Here is a 26,004-nt window from a genome sequence, read left to right as displayed (position 1 = left end):
GACCCCGTTTAGTAGGGCATTAAAAAAAACTCATGCACATACAGTATGACCCTGTTTAGTAGGGCTTAAAACAAAAAGTCCTTATTGTATGACCCTGTGTAATAGGGCATAAAAAGTGCATGTTGTATAATCCTGCATAGTTGGGTATACAAAAATGGGGGGATGGGGGGGGGGGGGGCTAATACTTAATGTACATCTGAATTTGTTTTGATTACCTGAAATATGTCTGTTGTAAGCGTAAACTTCATTGAGACTTCATTAACATAGGAACACAAACTTTAATTCACCATTATCCGAATCGGGTAATGATCACCAAATGACATCAGTTGATGAATGACCTAATTTTGATAAATGCTGTCATTTAGACTCATTTTAGCTCTGTGTATTCTAATGGCTTGTTTCATTGTGTTGGAAGGAATTGTTTGATTTTTTGGGTTAAATTTATATTTCATGTATGTAGACACCTGGACTGAATTAGCCAGCTTTTGCATGGGGCGAGATCAACCTGTCGAACCCTAGGGCGAGATCAACCTGTCTGACCCTAGGGCGAGATCAACCTGTCTGACCCTAGGGCGAGATCAACCTGTCTGACCCTAGGGCGAGATAAACCTGTCTGACCCTAGGGCGAGATCAACCTGTCTGACCCTAGGGCTAGATCAACCTGTCTGACCCTAGGGCTAGATCAACCTGTCTGACCCTAGGGCGAGATCAGTCTGTCTGACCCTAGGGCGAGATCAGTCTGTCTGACCCTAGGGCGAGATCAGTCTGTCTGACCCTAGGGCGAGATCAACCTGTCTGACCCTAGGGCGAGATCAACCTGTCTGACCCTAGGGCGAGATCAGTCTGTCCGACTCTAGGGCGAGATCAACCTGTCTCACTCTAGGGCTAGATCAACCTGTCTCACTCTAGGGCTAGATCAACCTGTCTGACTCTAGGGCGAGATCAACCTGTCTGACCCTAGGGCGAGATCAACCTGTCTGACTCTAGGGCGAGATCAACCTGTCTCACTCTAGGGCTAGATCAACCTGTCTCACTCTAGGGTTAGATCAACCTGTCTGACCCATGGGTTAGATCAACCTGTCTCACTCTAGGGCGAGATCAACCTGTCTCACTCTAGGGCTAGATCAACCTGTCTCACTCTAGGGCTAGATCAACCTGTCTGACCCAAGGGTTAGATCAACCTGTCTCACTCTAGGGCGAGATCAACCTGTCTCACTCTAGGGCTAGATCAACCTGTCTGACCCAAGGGTTAGATCAACCTGTCTGACCCATGGGTTAGATGATTTCTAAATACACCTCATGTTTTAGGATGATTGTCACCATAACATGTTTTCAGAATTCTGTTGAATTACTTATTAATCAAGTTGTTTAACATTGAATATTTGTTTTAAAAATATTAAAACAAATTAATATTTTCAATTTTATGTTTATGTTGTTACATTTTTATCTGATTGCATAATGTGGATTATTTTTTTTACACATATGATTAAATGAGTTTGTAGGTGAAATGTTTATGAATCATTGTAGAATAAACAAATCTTACAAAATTAATGTTTTGTTACAGTATTTAAACAGGCAAGAAAAATAATCAATACCTTACAATGGTAATAGATTCTATTAATACAGCTGAGGGAACACTTTAATTTTTATCAACAGTTGTATAACAGTGCTCTTCTTGTGTAGTAACTGTTTGGGAAGGAAGGAAGGAAATGTTTTATTTAGCGACGCACTCAACACATTTTATATATGGTTATATGGCATCATGCATATGGTTAAGGACCACACAGATATTGTGAGAGGAAACCCGCTGTCACCACTTCATGGGCTACTCTTTTCAATTAGCAGCAAGAGCTCTTTGATATGCACCATCCCACAGACAGGATAGTACATACCACAACCTTTGTTACATCAGTTGTGGACCAGTGGCTTGAACGAGAAATGGCCCAATGGGTCCACCGACAGGGATCGATCCTAGACTGACCACACATCAAGCGAACGCTTTACCACTAGGCTACATCCTGCTCCTAACTGTTTGGGGTGCCAGTGTAAAAATATGGTAGCAAAGGTATCTGGAAACAGTTTGTCTTTATCATGTTTACTATTAACTGATACTTGAAGACAATTATGCTGGTGCATCTAGGTAGAGTCATGTCACAGATTACTGGTTGCTAAATATTTGTCAGTGAAATGTAGCATGAATTCGTTCATTCATTCATTTCAACTTATTTTCATGCTTATATCTAAGTAAGGTTCAAGCACACTGTCCTGAGCGTGCACCTCAGCTATCTGGGCTGTCTGTCCAGTACAGTACGTTAGTTGTGCAGTGGTCTTACACCTACCCATTGAGTTGTTAAAACTTGCTCTGATGGGAGCTGGTACCAGCCTGCGAATCCAGTATCTGTCAGCCTTATGTCCAATGACTTGACCATTACACCACTGAGGCCGGTACATGTTAATGAAATTACTCCTGTATTACATACAGTATTAAGTTTATCAAAGTGATTGAGTATGTCATAGCAGTATGTCTGATGTGATCTCATCCTAGGTACTAGATATGTTAGTGATTAAGTATGTCTGAATGTGATCTCGTCTCGGATAGTAGATATGGTAAAATGATTTGAGTATGTCATAGTATGTCTGAATGTGATCTTGTGCTAGATATTAGATATGTTAAAGTGATTGAGTATGTCATATCAGTATGTCTGAATGTGATCTAGTTTCTGATTAGATACATGACAGTGGTCCAGTACTTGGTGTTGGATGAAGCTGAGATGGTAGGTGTGTACAATGAAGAGTGATGCTCAGCTTTTTCTCTTTCAGGAGACGACGAGCTTGTTTCTCGCCTGTTCACTTTGTGGAAAGCACTTCACAGAGAGTCGCTATCTCAAACAGCACATGGAGCTGCACAGTGATTCACGTTTCTCTTGCAGCTACTGTGGCAAAACCTATTCATTCAAATCAGGCCTTTCACGGCACACCAGAAATTGCTCATGTAGAGGTAGTGAGAGAGATTTGTCTATCCGATTTCAGCATAGTTAAGTACAATGCTGTTGGCATCTGACTTGACAGACCAACTGGCCATAAAGTTGATGACACTGATTGTCACATTCCCTGTGAAAGAGTGCAGTAGTTGCAGATCCTGTCCATATATAAACTGTATTTTTATAGTGAGCCAGTCCTCTTGTGGTTTTTTCCCACAATTTGTGCCTTCACTGTCTTACACAGTTATAGCCATGAAAAATACTGGTCCTTTCTTCTTGCTTCCTGCTGGCTGTTGACAGTGTCCTCTGCTATATTTTCAGATGGGAACCTCCTGGCACAGCCTTCAGCCCTATCCATGCAGTATCTGTGGCAAAACGTTCAGCACTCACATGTATCTAAAGCAACACATGCAGAAACACAGCCAGTCACGGTTCCAGTGTCCTTCGTGTGGCAAAAGTTACTCCTTCAAAGCAGCTCTTTGCCGACACCAAAGGAAATGTCTGGACAGCATTCCAGATGGAATGTAAATATATACAAAGCGCACAGTTTTCCAGTAGTTAAATGTTGCTGACACCAGAAGAAATCTCTGGACCATATTACAGATGAGGTGTACTTTGTGTATATACCAAGCATATATAATCTCTGGACAGTATTACAGATGGGGTGTACTTTGTGTATATACTAAGTGTATAGATGTGCAATAGTTAACTGTTGTGTTCCACAGGAGTGTAGCCTGCTGCTTGAAAATGTCCCAACAATAAATATCTCTTTCAATAGTCACCTAGCTGGTGTCAACACGGACTCTTCTGATATTAGGCTTTATAATAAATTTGTTAGAACCTTCAACTGCATTTTAATATTGTCATCAACTCATTATATAAATAAACATGTCAGCGATATCTGCTGAACAGTTATTTTTACCTCTTTGTGCTATTTCAGTGCCTCACAACTGGTATATCAAAGGTCATGGTATGTGCTATCCTGTCTGGAAAAGTGCATTTAAAAGATACCTTGCTACTAATGGAAAAATGTGTGTTCTCTAAAACTATGTATAAAAATCACCATTACACATTACTTGTACCTAACTCCTATGTAACAAAGTCCACATTGGGTAGCATACAGATTGAGCACATTACCTAACTTCTATGTAATTGAGGCCACATTAGTTAAGATGTATATTTAGCACATTATTTCACTCCAGTGTAACCAAGTTCTCATTGGGTAACATACAAATTGAGCACATTACCTAACTTCTATATAACCAAGGCCACATTGGTTAACATATAGATTGAGTACATTACACATTACCAACTCCTATGTAGTGAAGTCCATATTGGGTAACAGATTGAGCACATTACCCAACTCCTATGTAGCGAAGTCCATATTGGGTAACAGATTGAGCACATTACCCAACTCCTATGTAGCGAAGTCCATATTGGGTAACCGACAGATCGAGCATATTACGTAGCTCCTAAATAAGTGCACATTGGGTAACATAGACCGACTCTAACCAGAATCCACATTTGTTGAATTACTTCATTTTTGAAGAGATTGATGGTGTCTACCTCGCTGTTAATATAACAGATTGGTATTGCAAAACAATTCTTATTGTGATACAAGAACCTGAATTGCAATATGCACCACAATGTATTGTGAAGACCAATTCTCAGTTATTAGAATTGATAAAGAGCTCTAATTTCATATACATTTTGTATAACACTTGATGATGCCATCTAACATATGATAAGTTATCTAACATATGATGATGTTATCTAACACGTGCTGATGTTATCTAACATGTGCTGATGTTATCTAACTCATGATGTTATCTAACACATACTGATGTTATCTAACTCATGATGATGTTATCTAACATGTGATGGTGTTATCTAACACATGATGATGTTATCTAACTCATGATGTTATCTAACGTGATGGTGTTATCTAACACATGATGATGTTATCTAACACATGATGATGTTATCTAACACATGATGATGTTATCTAACACATGATGATGTTATCTAACACATGTTGTTATCTAATGTGATGATGTTATCTAACGCATGATAATGTTATCTAACTCATCATGATGTTATCTAACATGGGCTGATGTTATCTAACACATGATGATGTTATCTAACTCATGATGATGTTATCTAATATGTGCTGATGTTATCTAACACATGATGATGTTATCTAACACATGTTGCTGTTATCTACTGTGATGATGTTATCTAACACATGATGATGTTATCTAACATGTGCTGATGTTATCTAACTCATGATGTTATCTAACACGTGCTGATGTTATCTAACTCATGATGATGTTATCTAACGTGATGGTGTTATCTAACACATGATGATGTTATCTAACTCATGATGTTATCTAACATGTGATGGTGTTATCTAACACATGTTGATGTTATCTAATGTGATGATGTTATCTAACTCATGATGTTATCTAACATGGGCTGATGTTATCTAACACATGATGATGTTATCTAACACACATGATGATGTTATCTAACATGTGCTGATGTTATCTAACACATGATGTTATCTAACACATGATGATGTTATCTAACACATGATGGTGTCATCTAATATGTGATGGTGTTATTTAACACATGATGATGTTGTCTAACACATGATGATGTTGTCTAACTCATGATGTTATCTAACATGTGCTGATGTTATCTAACACGTGATGATGTTATCTAACATATTATGATGTTATCTAACACATGATGTTATGTAACTCATGATGATGTTATCTAACATGTGCTGATGTTATCTAACACATGATGTTATCTAACTCATGATGATGTTATCTAACTCATGCTGATGTTATCTAACACATGCTGATGTTATCTAACACATGCTGATGTTATCTAACTCATGATGATGTTATCTAACTCATGATCATGTTATCTAACATGTGCTTATGTTATCTAACACATGATGTTGATTAACACATGATGGTGGCTAGCATATGATTAAGTTATCTAACATGTTATCTAACACGATGATGTTATCTAACACATGTTGCTGTTGTCTAATGTGATGATGTTATCTAACACATGATGATGTTATGTAACTCATGATGATGTTATCTAACACGTGCTGATGTTGTCTAACACATGATGATATTATCTAACTCATGTTGATGTTATCTAACATGTGCTGATGTTATCTAACACATGATGATGTTATCTAACATGTGATGATGTTATCTAACACATGATGATGTTATCTAACACACGATGATGTTATCTAACGTAATGGTGTTATCTAACACATGATGTTATCTAACACATGATGATGTTGTTATCTAACTCATGATGATGTTATCTAACTCATGATGTTATCTAACACATGATGATGTTATCTAACTCATGTTGATGTTATCTAACATGTGCTGATGTTATCTAACACATGATGATGTTATCTAACATGTGCTGATGTTATCTAACACATGATGATGATGTTATCTAACTCATGATGATGTTATCTAACTCATGATGTTATCTAACACATGATGATGTTATCTAACACACGATGATGTTATTTAACATGTGCTGATGTTATCTAACACATGATGATGTTATCTAACATGTGATTATGTTATCTGTGATGATGTTATGTAACATGTGATGATGTTATGTAACACATGTTGATGTTATCTAACACATGATGATGTTATCTAACATGTGCTGATGTTATCTAACTCATAATGATGTTATCTAACTTGTGCTGATGTTATCTAACACATGATGTTATCTAACATGTGCTGATGTTATCTAACACATCATGATGTTATCTAACATGTGCTGATGTTATCTAACATGTGCTGATGTTATCTAACACATGTTCTGATGTTATCTAACACATGATGATGTTATCTAACTCATGATGATGTTATCTAACACATGATGATGTTATCTAACTCATGATGTTATCTAACATGTGATGGTGTTATCTAATTCATGATGTTATCTAACTCATGATGATGTTTTCTAACATGATATGATGTTATCTAACACATGTTGATGTTATCTAATGTGATGATGTTATCTAACTCATGATGATGTTATCTAATGTGATGGTGTTATCTAACACATGATGATGTTATCTAACACATGATGGTGCTATCTAACACATGATGATGTTATCTAACATGTGCTGATGTTATCTAACATGTGCTGATGTTATCTAACACATGATGATGTTATCTAACACATGTGCTGATGTTATCTAACACATGATGATATTATCTAACTCATGATGATGTTATGTAACATGTGATGATGTTATCTAACACATGTTGATGTTATCTAACACATGATGATGTTATCTAACATGTGCTGATGTTATCTAACTCATAATGATGTTATCTAACTTGTGCTGATGTTATCTAACACATGATGTTATCTAACATGTGCTGATGTTATCTAACACATCATGATGTTATCTAACATGTGCTGATGTTATCTAACATGTGCTGATGTTATCTAACACATGTTCTGATGTTATCTAACACATGATGATGTTATCTAACTCATGATGATGTTATCTAACACATGATGATGTTATCTAACTCATGATGTTATCTAACACATGATGTTATCTAACATGTGATGGTGTTATCTAATTCATGATGTTATCTAACTCATGATGATGTTTTCTAACATTAGATGATATTATCTAACACATGTTGATGTTATCTAATGTGATGATGTTATCTAACTCATGATGATGTTATCTAATGTGATGGTGTTATCTAACACATGATGATGTTATCTAACACATGATGGTGTTATCTAACACATGATGATGTTATCTAACATGTGCTGATGTTATCTAACATGTGCTGATGTTATCTAACATGTGCTGATGTTATCTAACACATGATGATGTTATCTAACACATGTGCTGATGTTATCTAACACATGATGATATTATCTAACTCATGATGATGTTATCTAACATGTGATGGTGTTATCTAACACATGATGATGTTATCTAACTCATGATGTTATCTAACACATGATGATGTTATCTAACACATGATGATGTTATCTAACACGTGCTGATGTTATCTAACACATGCTGATGTTATCTAACTCATGATGATGTTATCTAACATGTGATGGTGTTATCTAACACATGATGATGTTATCTAACATGTGCTGATGTTATCTAACACATGATGATGTTATCTAACATGTGATGGTGTTATCTAACATATGATGATGATATTATCTAACACATGATGATGTTATCTAACACATGATGATGTTATCTAACTCATGATGATGTTATCTAACACATGATGATGTTATCTAACACACGATGATGTTATTTAACATGTGGTGATGTTATGTAACAGATGGTGATGTTATCTAACATGTGCTGATGTTATCTAACATGTGATGATGTTATCCAACATGTGATTATGTTATCTGTGATGATGTTATCTAACATGTGATGATGTTATCTAACACATGTTGATGTTATCTAACACATGTTGATGTTATCTAACACGTGATGATGTTATCTAACATGTGCTGATGTTATCTAACTCATAATGATGTTATCTAACATGTGCTGATGTTATCTAACACATGATGTTATCTAACTCATGATGATGTTATCAAATGTGCTGATGTTATCTAATGTGCTGATGTTATCCAACACATGATGATGTTATCTAACATGTGCCGATGTTATCTAACACATGATGATGTTATCTAACATGTACTGATGTTATCTAACACATGATGTTATCTAACATGTGCTGACCGGCCTCGGTGGCGTTGTGGCAGGCCATCAGTCTACAGGCTGGTAGGTACTGGGTTCGGATCCCAGTCGAGGCATGGGATTTTTAATCGAGATACCGACTCCAAAGCCTGAGTGAGTTCTCCGCAAGGCTCAATGTAAACCACTTGCACCGACCAGTGATCCATAACTGGTTCAACAAAGGCCATGGTTTGTGCTATCCTGCCTGTGGGAAGCGCAAATAAAAGATCTCTTGCTGCCTGTCGTAAAAAGAATAGCCTATGTGGCGACAGCGGGTTTCCTCTAAAAACAGTGTCAGAATGATCATATGTTTGACGTCCAATAGCCGATGATAAGATAAAAAATCAATGTACTCTAGCGGTGTCGTTAAATAAAACAAACTTTACTTTTTTTTTACTAACATGTGCTGATGTTATCTAACACATGATGATGTTATCTAACATATGATGATGTTATCTAACATGTGCTGATGTTATCTAACACAAGATGATGTTATCTGACACTTGATAATGGTACCGAACAAATGATATAGTTGATGATGTTAGCTAACACATGATACACTTGATAATTATAATTAACACTTGATAATGGTAGCCAACACATGATACATTTGATGATGATAATTAACACTTCATACACTTGATGATGATAATTAACACTTGATAATGGCAGCCAACACTTGATACATTTGATAATTATAATTAACACACGATGATGGTAGCTAACACATGATACACTTGATGATAATTAACACTTGATGATGTTAGCTAACACATGATACACTTGATGATGTTAGCCAACACATAATATACCGGCCTCGGTGGCGTTGTGGTTAGGCCATCGGTCTACAGGCTGGTAGGTACTGGGTTCAGATCCCAGTCAAGGCATGGGATTTGTAATCCAGATACCGACTCCAAGCCCTGAGTGAGTGCTCCACAAAGCTCAATGGGTAAGTGTAAACCACTTGCACCGACCAGTGATCCATATCTGGTTCAACAAAGGCCATGGTTTGTGCCATCCTGCCTGTGAGAAGTGCAAATAAAAGATCCCTTGCTGCTAATCGGAAAAAGTAGCCCATGTAGTGGCAACAGCGGGTTTCCTCTCAAAATCTGTGTGGTCCTTAACCATATGTCTGACGCCATATATCCGTAAATAAAATGTGTTGAGTGCGTTGTTAAATAAAACATTTCTTTCTTTCCAACACATGATACATTTGATGATGATAATTAACACTTGATGATGGTAGCTAACACATATACACTTGATGATGATAATTAACACTTGATGATGTTAGCTAACACATGATACACTTGATGTTAGCTAACACATGATACACTTGATAATTATAATTTACACTTGATACACTTGATGATAATTAACACTTGATGATGTTAACTAACACATGATGATGGTAGCTAACACTTGATGATTATAACTAACACACGATGATGGTAGCTAACACATGATATACTTGATGATGTTAGGTAACTCATCATACACTTGATGATGATAATTAACACTTGATGATGGTAGCTAACACTTGATGATAATTAACACTTGATACACTTGATGATGGTAGCTAACACATGATACACTTGATGATGTTAGCTAACACTTGATACACTTGATGATGATAAATAACACTAGATACACTAGATCATGGTTGCTAACACATCATAACACATGATACATTTGATGATGATAATTAACACTTGATACACTTGGTGATAACTAACACTTGATGATGATAATTAACACTTGATGATGGTAGCTAACACATGATGATGATAATTAACACTTGATGATGGTAGCTAACGCATAATACACTTGATGATGATAATTAACATGATACACTTGATGATAATTAACACTTGATGGTAGCTAACACATGATACACTTGATGATGATAATTAACACTTGATGATGGTAGTTAATACATGATACACTTGATGATGATAATTAACACATGATACATTTGATGATGGTAGCTAACACATGATACACTTGATGATGATAATTAACACATGATACACTTGATAATGATAATTAACACATGATACACTTGATGATGATAATTAACACATGATACATTTGATGATGGTAGCTAACACATGATATTATTGATGATGATAATTAACACATGATACATTTGATGATGGTAGCTAACACATGATACACTTGATGATGATAATTAACACATGATACATTTGATGATGGTAGCTAACACATGATACATTTGATGATGGTAGCCAACACATGATGATGGTAGCTAACACATTGTACACTTGATGATGATAATTAACACATGATACACTTGATGATGATAATTAACACTTGATGATGGTAGCTAACACATGATACACTTGATTATTATAATTAACACACGATGATGGTAGCTAACACATGATACACTTGATGATGGTAGCTAACACATGATACACTTGATGATGATAATCAACACTTGATGATGGTAGCTAACACATGATACACTTGATGATGATAATTAACACATGATACATTTGATGATGGTAGCTAACACATGATGATAGTAGCTAACACATGATACACTTGATTATTATAATTAACACACGATGATGGTAGCTAACACATGATACACTTGATGATGGTAGCTAACACATGATACACTTGATGATGATAATCAACACTTGATGATGGTAGCTAACACATGATACACTTGATGATGATAATTAACACATGATACATTTGATGATGGTAGCTAACACATGATGATAGTAGCTAACACATGAGAACATTTGATGATGGTAGCCAACACATGATGATGGTAGCTAACACATGATACACTTGATGATGATAATTAACACATGATACACTTGGTGATGATAATTAACACTTGATGATGAAAATTAACACATGATACACTTGATGATGATAATTAACACACGATGATGGCAGCTAACACATGATACACTTGATGATAATTAACACATGATATATCTGATGATGATAGCTAACACATGATACACTTGATGATGATAATTAACACATGATACACTTGATGATGATAATTAACTTGATGATGGTAGCTAACACATGATACACTTGATGATGATAATTAACACTTGGTGATGGTAGCTAACACATGATACACTTGGTAATGGTAGCTAACACATGATACACTTGATGATGGTAGCTAACACATGATACATTTGATGATGGTAGCCAACACATGATGATCGTAGCTAACACATGATACACTTGATGATAGTAGCTAACACATGATATATTTGATGATGGTGGCTAACACATGATACACTTGATGATGGTAGCTAACACATGATGCACTTGATGATAGTAGCTAGCACATGATACACTTGATGATAGTAGCTAGCACATGATACACTTGATGATAGTAGCTAACACATGATACACTTGATGATAGTAGCTAACACATGATACACTTGATGATAGTAGCTAACACATGATGCACTTGATGATAGTAGCTAACACATGATACACTTGATGATAGTAGCTAACACATGATGCACTTGATGATAGTAGCTAACACATGATACACTTGATGATAGTAGCTAACACATGATACACTTGATGATAGTAGCTAACACATGATACACTTGATGATAGTAGCTAGCACATGATACACTTGATGATAGTAGCTAACACATGAGGATGGCAGGTAACACGTGATACATTTGATGATGGTAGCTAACACATGAGGATGGCAGGTAACACGTGATACATTTGATGATGGTAGCCAATACATGATGATGGTAGGTAACACGTGATACATTTGATGATGGTAGCTAACACATGATACACTTGATGATGGTAGCTAACACAAGATGATAGTAGGTAATGCATGATACATTTGATGATGGTAGCCAACACATGATACATTTGATGATAGTAGGTAACCGTGATACACTTGATGGTAGCTAACACATGATGATAGTTGCCAACACATGATACATTTGATGATAGCTAACACGTGATACACTTGATGATGGTAGCTAACACATAATGATGGTAGGTAACACATGATACATTTGATGATGGTAGCCAACACATGATGATGGTAGGTAACACGTGATACATTTGATGATGGTAGCTAACACATGATGATGGCAGGTAACAAGTGATACATTTGCTGACGGTAGCTAACACATGATCATAATAGGTAACACATGATACATTTGATGATGGTAGCCAACACATGATGATGGTAGGTAACACATGATACATTTGATGATGGTAGCTAACACGTGATACATTTGATGATGGTAGCTAACATGTGATACATTTGATGATGGTAGCTAACACATGATACATTTGATGATTGTAGCTAGCACATGATGATAGTAGATAACACATGATACACTTGATGATGGTAGCCAACACATGATGATGGTAGGTAACACATGATACATTTGATGATGGTAGCCAACACATGATACACATGATCCAGCCGGTCCTGGGTAGTTAACACGTGGTGAAGTGTTAACTGATGTCTTAAATAAAGCCTTTGATGCACGTATCACATCATGAAGTGTGTATGTATTTTCAGAGGCTTGGTTCAAGATCAAAGGACCTGTCGTGTTCAATCTGTGGAAAAGTGTTCCCGAGGTCGCTCAAATACAATTACCAGAATCTGAAACAGCACATGCAGAAACACAGCACATCGAGATTTGTGTGTCCAATGTGTGGCAAGAGCTACTTGTTCAAACCATCTTTATTCCGGCATCAGAAACTGTGTCACCTTTAAGAAGACAAACATCATCATTCCAGCATCAGAAACTGTCACTTTTAGGACGACAAACATCACCATTTTGGCATGAGAAACTATGTCACTGTTAAGAAGACAAACATCACCATTCCGGCATCAGAAACTGTGTCACTTTTAGGACAACAAACATCACCATTTTAGCATGAGAAACTATGTCACTGTTATGAAGACATACATCACAATTCCGGCATCAGAAACTGTGTCAGAAGACAAATGTCAGCAGAAAATAACATCCTTTGATGAAAACATCACAATGACCCTATCATACACATGATACACATCAACTACACATGATACACATCAACTTCACATGATACACATCAGCTACACATCAGCTACACATCATACACATCAACTACACATCATACACATCAACTACACATCAACTACACATATACATCAACTACACATCATACAAATGATACACATCAACTACACATGATACACATGATACACATCAACTACACATCATACACATCGACTACACATCAGCTACACATGATACATATCCACTACACATACACATCAACTACACATCAACTACATATGATACACATCAACTACACATCAGCTACACATACACAACTACACATCATACACATCATACACATCAACTACACATACACATCAACTACACATCAGCTACACATCAACTACACATATACATCAACTACACATCAACTACACATCACACATGATACACATCAACTACACATGATACACATCAACTACACATCATACACTTCGACTACACATCAGCTACACATGATACATATCCACTACACATACACATCAACTACACATCATACACATCAACTACATATGATACACATCAGCTACACATCAGCTACACATCATACACATTAACTACACATCAGATACACATCATACACATCAACTACACATCATACACATCAACTACACATCATACACATCAGCTACACATCATACACATCAGCTACACATCATACACATCATACACGTCAACTCTGTGTCATACACGTCAACTCTGTGTCATACACATCAACTAATATGATACACATCAACTACATATGATACACATCAACTATATGTCATATACATCAACTATATACGATACACATCAACGACGTATGATACACATTAACTACATATCAAACACATCAACTACATTTGATACACATCAACTACATATGATACACATACACATCAACTACACTTCCAAAGTCAACTCTGTGTCATACACATCAACTACACATCATACACATCAGCTATATGTCAAACACATCAACTACATATGATACACATCAACTACATATGATACACATCAACTATATGTCATACACATCAAGTACATACAATACACATCAACTACATACGATACACATCAACTACATACGATACACATCAATGACGTATGATACATATTAACTACATATCAAACACATCAACTACATTTGATATTTATCATCTACATATGATACACATCAACTACACATACACATCAACTATATGTCATACACATCAACTACATATGATACACATCAGCTACATATGATACACATCAACTATATGTCAAACACAACTACACGTCTTACACATCAACTGCATGTCATACAATTCAACTACATGTGATATACATCAACTACATATGATACACATCTCTGACATATGATACACATTAACTACATGTCATACACATCAACTACATGTCATACACATCAATTATACATACACATCAACTATGTCATACACATTTACATATGATACACATCAACTACATATACACATCAACTACATGTCATACACATCAACTCTGTGTCATACACAACAAGTACATATGATACACATTAACTACACGTCATACACATCAACAATATGTCAAACACATCAACTATATGTCAAACACATAAACTACATGTGATACACATCAACTACATTTCAAACACATCGACTACATGTCATACACATCAACTACTTTTAGGCAGACGCAGTAGCTGATTTTCTTTGTGTTATTAAACATTAATTTATTCAGTCATTCAGGAGGGAACAAATGGAGGCACAGATTCTGATTTTCTTCATTTGATGAACAGTTTATGTTGGGTAGACATTTTTGTATGATGCTGAGAACTCCGTAATTGTCAAGTATTAAATAGTAATCAGACGGATGGAAGTACTGCTTTTAAATTGGTATTGTGTGTATTTTCAGAAATTCAGTACCAGAAAAAAGGACATGGTTTGCACAATTTGCAGCAAAGTTTTCCCTGGTTGGCTGACAAACAATTGCCAGAACTTGAAACAGCACATGCAGAAACACAGTGCAGGGGGGTACCCGTGCCGAATGTGTGGAAAGGTCTTTTCTTTCAGGTCTGCCGCAAAGAGACATGAGGAGTTTGCCTGCCGCAATCTGCCATTGCAGCCTCAGTGAAACTTGAAACAATGATTCAAGCCAAACCATGAGAGAATCTGAACATGTAGTTCGCTTCTTACTTCTGGTGTAAACTGATGAGAGCAAAATCATAAAAATATCAAGTGATTCATAGAAAATGTCCCATGTTTTCAAGTTGATACCAGAAGAAGTATAAGAAACTGAACATTGCAAAGTTGCATAAAACCAATTTTTTGTGTTTGATAATACAATTTTCACTTTGATACATAGCTCACTTTTAAGATAGTTTGTCATACATGTTTGTAGTCTTGTTAAGGATAAGGCGTACAGCTGGTAGAGACGAGATGGCTTTTATTCTGTCAACAAAATCCAAGTCAGTAGATTTGGAAGATGTAGTGCTGTGTGGAAATAAATCTGACTAGGGTGTGTCCAGTTATCAGGGTTGGTATAGTGGCACACACAGACCCATCTCTGTGGGTCACAAGATTGTACCAATGTAAAACAAAGTAAAGTCTAGAAAATAATAGTAGTAGTAGATCCCACTTCCTATTTCTTCTTAGAGTGAAATGGTCAATGTGCCAGTGCTAGTAGGACAGGACAAGTAGAGACTAAATGCAAACAACGGTGGTGTTCTGCAGAATGGCCATCATATGAGTCACCGAACAAGTAGAGACTAAATGCAAACAACGGTGGTGTTCTGCAGAATGGCCATCATATGAGTCACCGAACAAGTAGAGACTAAATGCAAACAACGGTGGTGTTCTGCAGAATGGCCATCATATGAGTCACCGAACAAGCCATATCAGCTGGTATCATATTTTGCCAAAAAGGAATCCACTTGGCATTAGATCAGTCCAATGGCCGCATATAGAAAACTCCATTTTGTTAACAAAAACAACAAAATGGAGGACTTCCAAGTTAAGCACATGAAACCAAGTGCAGTGGTACAGGCAAATCCGACACATCTTATTGCAGCAAGCTCCAGACTGGGAATTGAGAATACAGTAAATATGTCCATCTCACCATGATTGCACATGACTGCAACACATTGACAAAACAGTTTCAAAGTTAGAAACTTAGATACTGGTGGGCACATTGTAAATATGATACTGGTGAAAACACTGTAAATACTGGATAAGACAGTAAATATTGTGTAGTCCACTGACCAGTTCAGTAAGTTGGTCTTTCTGATCTGACATAAAGTAGAAAAATAGCTTGGTAAAATTATTGTTTTGTCTTAATATGCTTCTATAGTTTGTTGTTTGAACTATTATTTTAATATGTTAATTTTGTAATGGATTTATTTCAATAACTAAACAATTGAGTGTGTCCAGGCTTTTGGCCAGAGGGTACGAAAGGGTAAAATTACTCACCCTAAAATCTTGGAAATTAATGGATATATTTTTATAATTTTTAAAAAGATATCGTAAGATAACTACTGTCTAAAATATGTCAATGTTCATGAAATGCAGACTCCAGTTTGAAAATAGTTCAAACTGAAAACCACCTTGTAGGGGCACTTATGATCTGTTTTGATTTTATCATGTACCCTCAAGTTGTTTGCTGGCAGAAAGCCTGGTGTGATAATAGGTTCCAATTACTGGAATTCAAACCTCTAGTGTTGCCAATAAATGCATTAATATGGCAATTGTTGACCAACAGCTCACTGTTAATGCAGAAACATGTTGACATTTCTTGATCATCTCTTATTGTCTGGTGTGAAAATTGTTTGTGAATTAAATAAATAAATAAATATGTAACCAGAAGTTGGCATTAGTCTTCTTGGCAGTCTGTATTCATTGGGTGCAAAATTCTCATCATGCCTACTTTCACATTTATGAATGTAGTATCGTACATTCCATGGTGGTGATTACTAGAGCCACGGAGGGGGTGGTGACTAGTAGAACCACAGAGGGGCTGGTGACTACTAGAGCCATGAAGGGCCTGGTGACTACTAGAGCCATAGATGGGGTGGTGACTACTAGAGCCATGGACAGGGTGGTGACTACTAGAGCCATAGACAGGGTGGTGACTACTAGAGCCATAGACAGGGTGGTGACTACTAGAGCCATAGACGTGGTGGTGACTACTATATCCATAGACAGGGTGGTAACTACTAGAGCCATAGACAGGGTGGTGACTAGTAGAACCATGGAGGAGGTGGTCACTACTAGAGCCATAGATGGGATAGTGACTACTAGAGCCATGGAGGGGGTGGTGACTACTAGAGCCATGGAGGGGTTGGTGACTAGTAGAGCCTCGGAGGGGGTGGTGATTACTAGAGCCATGGAGGGGTTGGTGACTAGTAGAGCCATGGAGGGGGTGGTGACTACTAGAGCCATGGAGGGGTTGGTGACTAGTAGAGCCTCGGAGGGGGTGGTGACTACTAGAACCATGGATGGGGTAGTGACTACTAGAGCCATGAACAGTGTGGTGACTACTAGAGTCATGGAGGGGGTGGTGACTACTAGAGTCATGGAGGGGATGGTGACTACTAGAGCCATAGACGGGGTAGTGACTACTAGAGCCATGGATGGGGTGGTGACTACTAGAGCCATGGAGGGGTTGGTGACTAGTAGAGCCTCGGAGGGGGTGGTGACTACTAGAACCATGGATGGGGTGGTGACTGCTAGAGCCATGAACAGTGTGGTGACTACTAGAGGCATGGAGGGGGTGGTGATTATTAGAGTCATGGAGGGGGTGGTGACTACTAGAGCCATGGAGGGGATGGTGACTACTAGAGCTATAGAGGGGATGGTGATTACTAGTCATGGAGGGGGTATTGATTACTAGAGCCATGGAGGGGTTGGTGACTACTAGAACCATGGAGAGTCTGGTGACTACTAGAGCCATGGAGAGGGTGATGACTAGTAGAGTCATGGAGAGAACGATGACTAGTAGAGCCACGGAGGGTATGGTGAGTAGTAGTCATGAAGGGGTGGTGACTACTAGAGGCATGTAGGGTGTGGTGACTACTGGAGCCATAGAGGGTCTGGTGACAACTAGAGCCATGGAGGAGGTGGTGACTACTAGAGCCATGGAGTGTCTGGTGACTAGTAGAGCCATGGAGGGTCTGGTGACTACTAGAGCCATGGATGGGCCTGGTGACTACTAAAGCCATAGAGAGTCTGGTGACTACTAGAGCCATGGATGGGGTGGTGACTACTAGAGCCATGGAGGGGGTGGTGACTACAAGAGCCATGGAGGGGGTGGTGACTACTAGAGCCATGGAGGGTCTGGTGACTAGTAGAGCCATGGAGGGTCTGGTGACTACTAGAGCCATGGATGGGCCTGGTGACTACTAAAGCCATAGAGAGTCTGGTGACTACTAGAGCCATGGATGGGGTGGTGACTACTAGAGCCATGGAGGGGGTGGTGACTACAAGAGCCATGGAGGGGGTGGTGACTACTAGAGCCATGGAGGGTCTGGTGACTAGTAGAGCCATGGAGGGTCTGGTGACTACTAGAGCCATGGATGGGCCTGGTGACTACTAAAGCCATAGAGAGTCTGGTGACTACTAGAGCCATGGATGGGGTGGTGACTACTAGAGCCATGGATGGGGTGGTGACTACTAGAGCCATGGAGGGGTGGTGACTACTAGAGCCATGGATGGGGTGTTGACTACTAGAGCCATGGAGGGTCTGGTGACTACTAGAGCCATGGAGGGGGTGGTGACTACTAGAGCCATGGAGGGGGTGGTGACTACTAGAGCCATGGAGGGTCTGGTGACTACTAGAGCCATGGAGTGTCTGGTGACTACTAGAGCCATGGATGGAGTGGTGACTACTAGATCCATGTATGGGGTGGTGACTACTAGAGCCATGGATGGGTCGGTGACGACTAGAGCCTCAGAGGGGGTGGTGACTACTAGAGCCATAGACAGTGTGATGACTAGTAGAGCCATGGAGGGGGTGGTGACTACTAGAGCCATGTAGGATGTGGTGACTACTAGAGCCTTGGAGGAGGTGGTGACTAGTAAAGCTTTGGAGGGGGTGACTAGTAGAGCCTCAGAGGGGTGGTGACTACTAGAACCATTGAGGGGGTGGTGACTAGTAGGGAGGGCCTGGTGGGGATGGACTTTCCTACCCCTGTATTAAAATTATAGAAATGCTCCATTGTATTGTAGAATGTGCATAAAACCATCTATGATTTACAGTAACAGGGAAACATGCAGATCAGTGGATGGTGTGTGACAGTAATACTGAAGGAAGGAAGGAAATGTGTTATTGAACGATGCACTCAACACATTTTAATTACGGTTATATGGCATCGGACATATGGTTAAGGACCACACAGATATTGAGAGAGGAAACCCACTGTCGCCACTTCGTGGGCTACTAGCAACAGGGGATGTTTTATATGCACCATCCCATAGACAGGATAGCACATACCATGGCCTTTGATGTACCAGTCGTGTTGCACTGGCTGGAGCGAGAAATAGCCCAATGGGCCCACTGACAGTGATCAATCCCAAACCGACCACGCTTGGAGCGAGCACTTTACCACTGGGCTATGTCCCAACCCTTGCCTTGAAGGGTGTAGACCTCCTATGCACAAGTTTGCAATCCATCATACTGAACTACGTCCCACCCCTTGCCTTGAAGGGTGTAGACCTCCTTTGCACAAGTTTGCAATCCATCATACTGAACTACATCCCACCCCTTGCCTTGAAGGGTGTAGACCTCCTTTGCACAAGTTTGCAATCCATCGTACTGAACTACGTCCCACCACTTGCCTTGAAGGGTGTAGACCTCCTTTGCACGAGTTTGCAATCTATCGTACTGAACTACGTCCCACCCCTAGCCTTGAAGGGTGTAGACCTCCTTTGCACAAGTTTGCAATCCATCGTACTGAACTACATCCTGTCCCAAATACTAGTAATCAGTGTCTCATATTAGTACCAATCAAAGGTGAAGTTGTGTTTGGTCTGTAAATATTTGACATTACACTTCGAAATTTGATATAGAATTCTTTGATTTGGTACAGTGCAACCAAAATAAAGGGTAAGCAATAGCTGTTTGTACTCTTGTCCCAGCATTTTACTGCCTATATTAATCTGTATTGGAGCAAATTATGGGTAATCACTGTTTTGTATTTGTTGTCGTTCTGTTTGTTTTTCAGAGTCAGGAGTCTGGACCCTCGGGTCCGTGTTTGTGTAGGGTGTGTCACAAGACTTTCCCTGCATGGCTGAACCTGAAACAACACATGCAGAAGCATGAGGGACGTTACCCGTGCACCCAGTGTGGACTGAGCTTTTCCTTCAAATCGGCCCTCAAGCGGCACCAACACAAGACCTGTCCTGCAAGGCTCTTCTTACCACCCAGGCAGAAAGCAGAATATCTTTACCCAGACAGAAACGAGAATAACTTCACCCAGACAGAAACGAGAATAACTTCACCGAGACAGAAACCAGAATAACTTCACCCAGACAGAAACGAGAATAACTTCACCCAGACAGAAACCAGAATAATTTTACCCACACAGAAACCAGAATAACTTCACACAGACAAAAACTAGAATAACTTCACGCAGACAGAAACCAGAATAAGATAATCATGGTGTCATGTCAGAAATAATAGACTGACTTAATACTGGCATCATGTCAGACATAATAGACCGACTTAACAATGGTGTCATGTCAGAGATATTAGACTGACTTAACACTGGTGTCATGTCAGAGATATTAGACTGACTTAACACTGGTGTCATGTCGGAGATATTAGACTGACTTAACACTGGTGTCATGTCGGAGATAATAGACTGACTTAACACCGGTGTCATGTCGGAGATATTAGACTGACTTAACACCGGTGTCATGTCGGAGATATTAGACTGACTTAACACCGGTGTCATGTCGGAGATAATAGACTGACTTAACACCGGTGTCATGTCGGAGATATTAGACTGACTTAACACCGGTGTCATGTCGGAGATATTAGACTGACTTAACACTGGTGTCATGTCAGAGATAATAGACTGACTTAACAATGGTGTCATGTCAGAGATAATAGACTGACTTAACACTGGTGTCATGTCAGAGATATTAGACTGACTTAACAATGGTGTCATGTCAGAGATATTAGACTGACTTAACAATGGTGTCATGTCAGATATATTAGACTGACTTAACACTGGTGTCATGTCAGAGATATTAGACTGACTTAACACTGGTGTCATGTCAGAGATATTAGACTGACTTAACAATGGTGTCATGTCAGAGATAATAGATTGACTTAACAATGGTGTCATGTCAGAGATAATAGACCGACTTAACACTGGCATCATGTAAGGGAGATACTAGACTGACTTAACACTGGTGTCATGTCAGAGATAATAGATTGACTTAATACTGGTATCATGTCAGAGATAATAGACTGACTTAACAATGGTGTCATGTCAGAGATATTAGACTGACTTAACACTGGTATCATGTCGGAGATATTAGACCGACTTAACAATGGTGTCATGTAAGGGAGATAATAGATTGACTTAACACTGGTGTCATGTCAGTGATAATAGATTGACTTAATACTGGTATCATGTCAGAGATAATAGACTGACTTAACAATGGTGTCATGTCAGAGATATTAGACTGACTTAACACTGGTATCATGTCGGAGATATTAGACCGACTTAACAATGGTGTCATGTAAGGGAGATAATAGATTGACTTAACAATGGTGTCATGTCAGAGATAATAGATTGACTTAACACTGGTGTCCTGTCAGAGATAATAGACCGACTTAACAATGGTGTCATGTAAGGGAGATAATAGATTGACTTAACAATGGTATCATGTCAGAGATAATAGACCAACTTAACAATGGTGTCATGTAAGGGAGATAATAGATTGACTTAACACTGGTGTCATGTCAGAGATAATAGATTGACTTAATACTGGTATCATGTCAGAGATAATAGACCGACTTAACAATGGTGTCATGTAAGGGAGATAATAGATTGACTTAACACTGGTGTCATGTCAGGGAGATAATAGATTGACTTAACACTGGTGTCATGTCAGAGATATTATACTGACTTAACACTGGTGTCATGTCAGAGATAATAGATTGACTTAATACTGGTATCATGTCAGAGATAATAGACCGACTTAACAATGGTGTCATGTAAGGGAGATAATAGATTGACTTAACACTGGTGTCATGTCAGAGATAATAGATTGACTTAATACTGGTATGATGTCAGAGATAATAGACCGACTTAATACTGGTGTCATGTCAGAGATAATAGACCGACTTAACAATGGTGTCATGTAAGGGAGATAATAGATTGACTTAACAATGGTATCATGTCAGAGATAATAGACCGACTTAACAATGGTGTCATGTAAGGGAGATAATAGATTGAAGTAACACTGGTGTCATGTCAGAGATAATAGATTGACTTAATACTGGTGTCATGTCAGAGATATTAGACTGACTTAACACTGGTGTCATGTCAGAGATATTAGACTGACTTAACACTGGTGTCATGTCAGAGATAATAGATTGACTTAATACTGGTATGATGTCAGAGATAATAGACCGACTTAATACTGGTGTCATGTCAGAGATAATAGACCGACTTAACAATGGTGTCATGTAAGGGAGATAATAGATTGACTTAACAATGGTATCATGTCAGAGATAATAGACCGACTTAACAATGGTGTCATGTAAGGGAGATAATAGATTGAAGTAACACTGGTGTCATGTCAGAGATAATAGATTGACTTAATACTGGTGTCATGTCAGAGATATTAGACTGACTTAACACTGGTGTCATGTCAGAGATATTAGACTGACTTAACACTGGTGTCATGTCAGAGATAATAGACCGACTTAACACTGGTGTCATGTCAGAGATAATAGATTGACTTAATACTGGTATCATGTCAGAGATAATAGACCGACTTAACACTGGTGTCATGTCAGAGATAATAGATTGACTTAATACTGATATCATGTCAGAGATAATAGACCGACTTAACAATGGTGTCATGTAAGGGAGATAATAGATTGACTTAACACTGGTGTCATATCAGAGATAATAGATTGACTTAACAATGGTATCATGTCAGAGATAATAGACCGACTTAACAATGGTGTCATGTAAGGGAGATAATAGATTGACTTAACACTGGTGTCATGTCAGAGATAATAGACCGACTTAACACTGGTGTCATGTAAGGGAGATAATAGATTGACTTAACACTGGTGTCATGTAAGGGAGATAATAGATTGACTTAACACTGGTGTCATGTAAGGGAGATAATAGAATGACTTAACACTGGTGTCATGTCAGAGAGATAATAAACAACAACACTGGTGTCATGTCAGAGATAATAGATTGACTTAACAATGGTGTCGTGTCAGAGAGCGAGAGAGAGAGAGAGATCAAATTGACTTAACACATACAGTTTATAGGTATAGGATAGATATATGCACATATTATGCAGACTAATATTGTTCACAAATGGGGGATGATATATCATATTGTATATAAACATACTTAGAATATCATATTGTATATAAACATACATAGAATATCCTGTTGTATATAAACATACGTAGAATATCCTGTTGTATATAAACATACGTAGAATATAATATTGTATATAAACATACATAGAATATCATATTGTATATAAACATACATAGAATATCATATTGTATATAAACATACGTAGGATATCATATTGTATGTAAACATACGTAGGATATCATATTGTATATAAACATACATAGAATAATACATATATACACTTCGTTCTCACGTGTGTTTTTTGATAGCGTTAATAAAAATGTACATTTTCTAATCACTTGTTTTGTGTTATGAATGGACATTAATTTAAACGTTGGTGATTTATTATAGAACTATGGTGGAATATATCTGCCTTCTAGTACTGTAAAACAAGCACATTAATATTACAGAGAGCAGATTCTATCATTTTTATCTGTATTATGTTACTAGATGAAACATGGTTAGCTCAGTACGTTCAGATGGTGTTTGGTAGTTTCACACTGTCTACCTCCCTTCCTCCTTCCCCCGGGCCCAATACGACCGCCATGTAAATAGTCAGCAATCATTAGTCGCAGTTACATACAGTCACTTCTATGTTAATGACAAAGATGAGGGCTCCCATTGCCGTTTATTTATGGAATTCATCTTTGTACAAAATATTTAGTACAATGTATGTATAGTAATTGACTGTACCTGAGCACAGTGAGATCCTCGCATTATGCAGCACTGGGTGGGTACAAAGAAGGCTGTTGGTAGTGCAAATCAAAAGAGGAGAAACAATCAGAACCTGTTGAAAAGCCATTGTGCATTATATTGTAGATCGGCCTATTTCTACTTTGATGTTGTGTGCAGATGTGCTGTATTTACACAGATTTCTTTATATTAAATGCAATAAGTTTAAGACTATAACGTACTAACCAGAGCAATCTGTTGTGAAGCATGCTCAAGTACTGAAGCTTTCCAAAGCATTAACATGTTAACTGTTAATACAGTGTCATCCTCAAACATGTTAACTGTTAATACAGTGTCATCCTGAAACATGTTAATTGTTAATACAGTGTCATCCTAAAACATGTTAACTGTTAATTCAGTGTCATCCTGAAACATGTTAACTGTTAATACAGTGTCATCCTGAAACATGTTAATTGTTAATACAGTGTCGTATTTAAACATGTTAACTGTCAATACTGTGTCATCCTGAAACATGTTAACTGTTAATACAGTGTCGTACTTAAACATGTTAACTATTAATAGTGTCATCCTGAAACATGTTAACTGTTAATACAGTGTTGTACTGAAACATGTCAACTGTTAATACAGTGTAATCCTCAAACATGTTAACTGTTAATACAGTGTTGTACTGAAACATGTTAACTGTTGATACAGTGTCATCCTGAAACATGTTAACTGTTAATACAGTGTTGTACTGAAACATGTTAACTGTTAATATAGTGTCATACTGAAACATGTTAACTGTTAATACAGTGTTGTACTGAAACATGAGGAAGGAAGGAAGGACATGTTTTATTTAATGACACATTGCAT

At 38.0% G+C, this 26,004-nt stretch overlaps 1 protein-coding gene across 7 annotated transcripts in view; it reads left to right on the top strand.

The window, feature by feature from the left end:
• The window catches only part of LOC121384253 (zinc finger protein Gfi-1b-like), a 169,723-nt gene that overhangs the window by 89,766 nt on the left and 53,953 nt on the right, over nt 1-26,004 (top strand). The window contains exon 4 of one of the 7 annotated variants that reach the window (XM_041514551.1): nt 15,756-17,701. The exons of 4 other annotated variants lie outside the window; for them this stretch is intronic. In XM_041514551.1, coding sequence (XP_041370485.1) covers nt 15,756-15,974 — 219 coding nt within the window. In that variant the 3' untranslated portion in view covers nt 15,975-17,701. Of the gene's footprint in view, nt 1-3,302; nt 3,834-13,348; nt 13,913-15,755; nt 17,702-26,004 lie in introns of those variants that run through there. 2 more of the 7 variants (XM_041514560.1, XM_041514558.1) reach the window with 2 other exon arrangements.

Source organism: Gigantopelta aegis, chromosome 10 (genome assembly GCF_016097555.1).
Source record: "Gigantopelta aegis isolate Gae_Host chromosome 10, Gae_host_genome, whole genome shotgun sequence".
Taxonomy (NCBI): Eukaryota; Metazoa; Mollusca; class Gastropoda; order Neomphalida; family Peltospiridae; genus Gigantopelta; species Gigantopelta aegis.
Note: the sequence above shows the minus strand (reverse complement) of the source record. Positions and strands in the feature narration are given on the sequence as shown.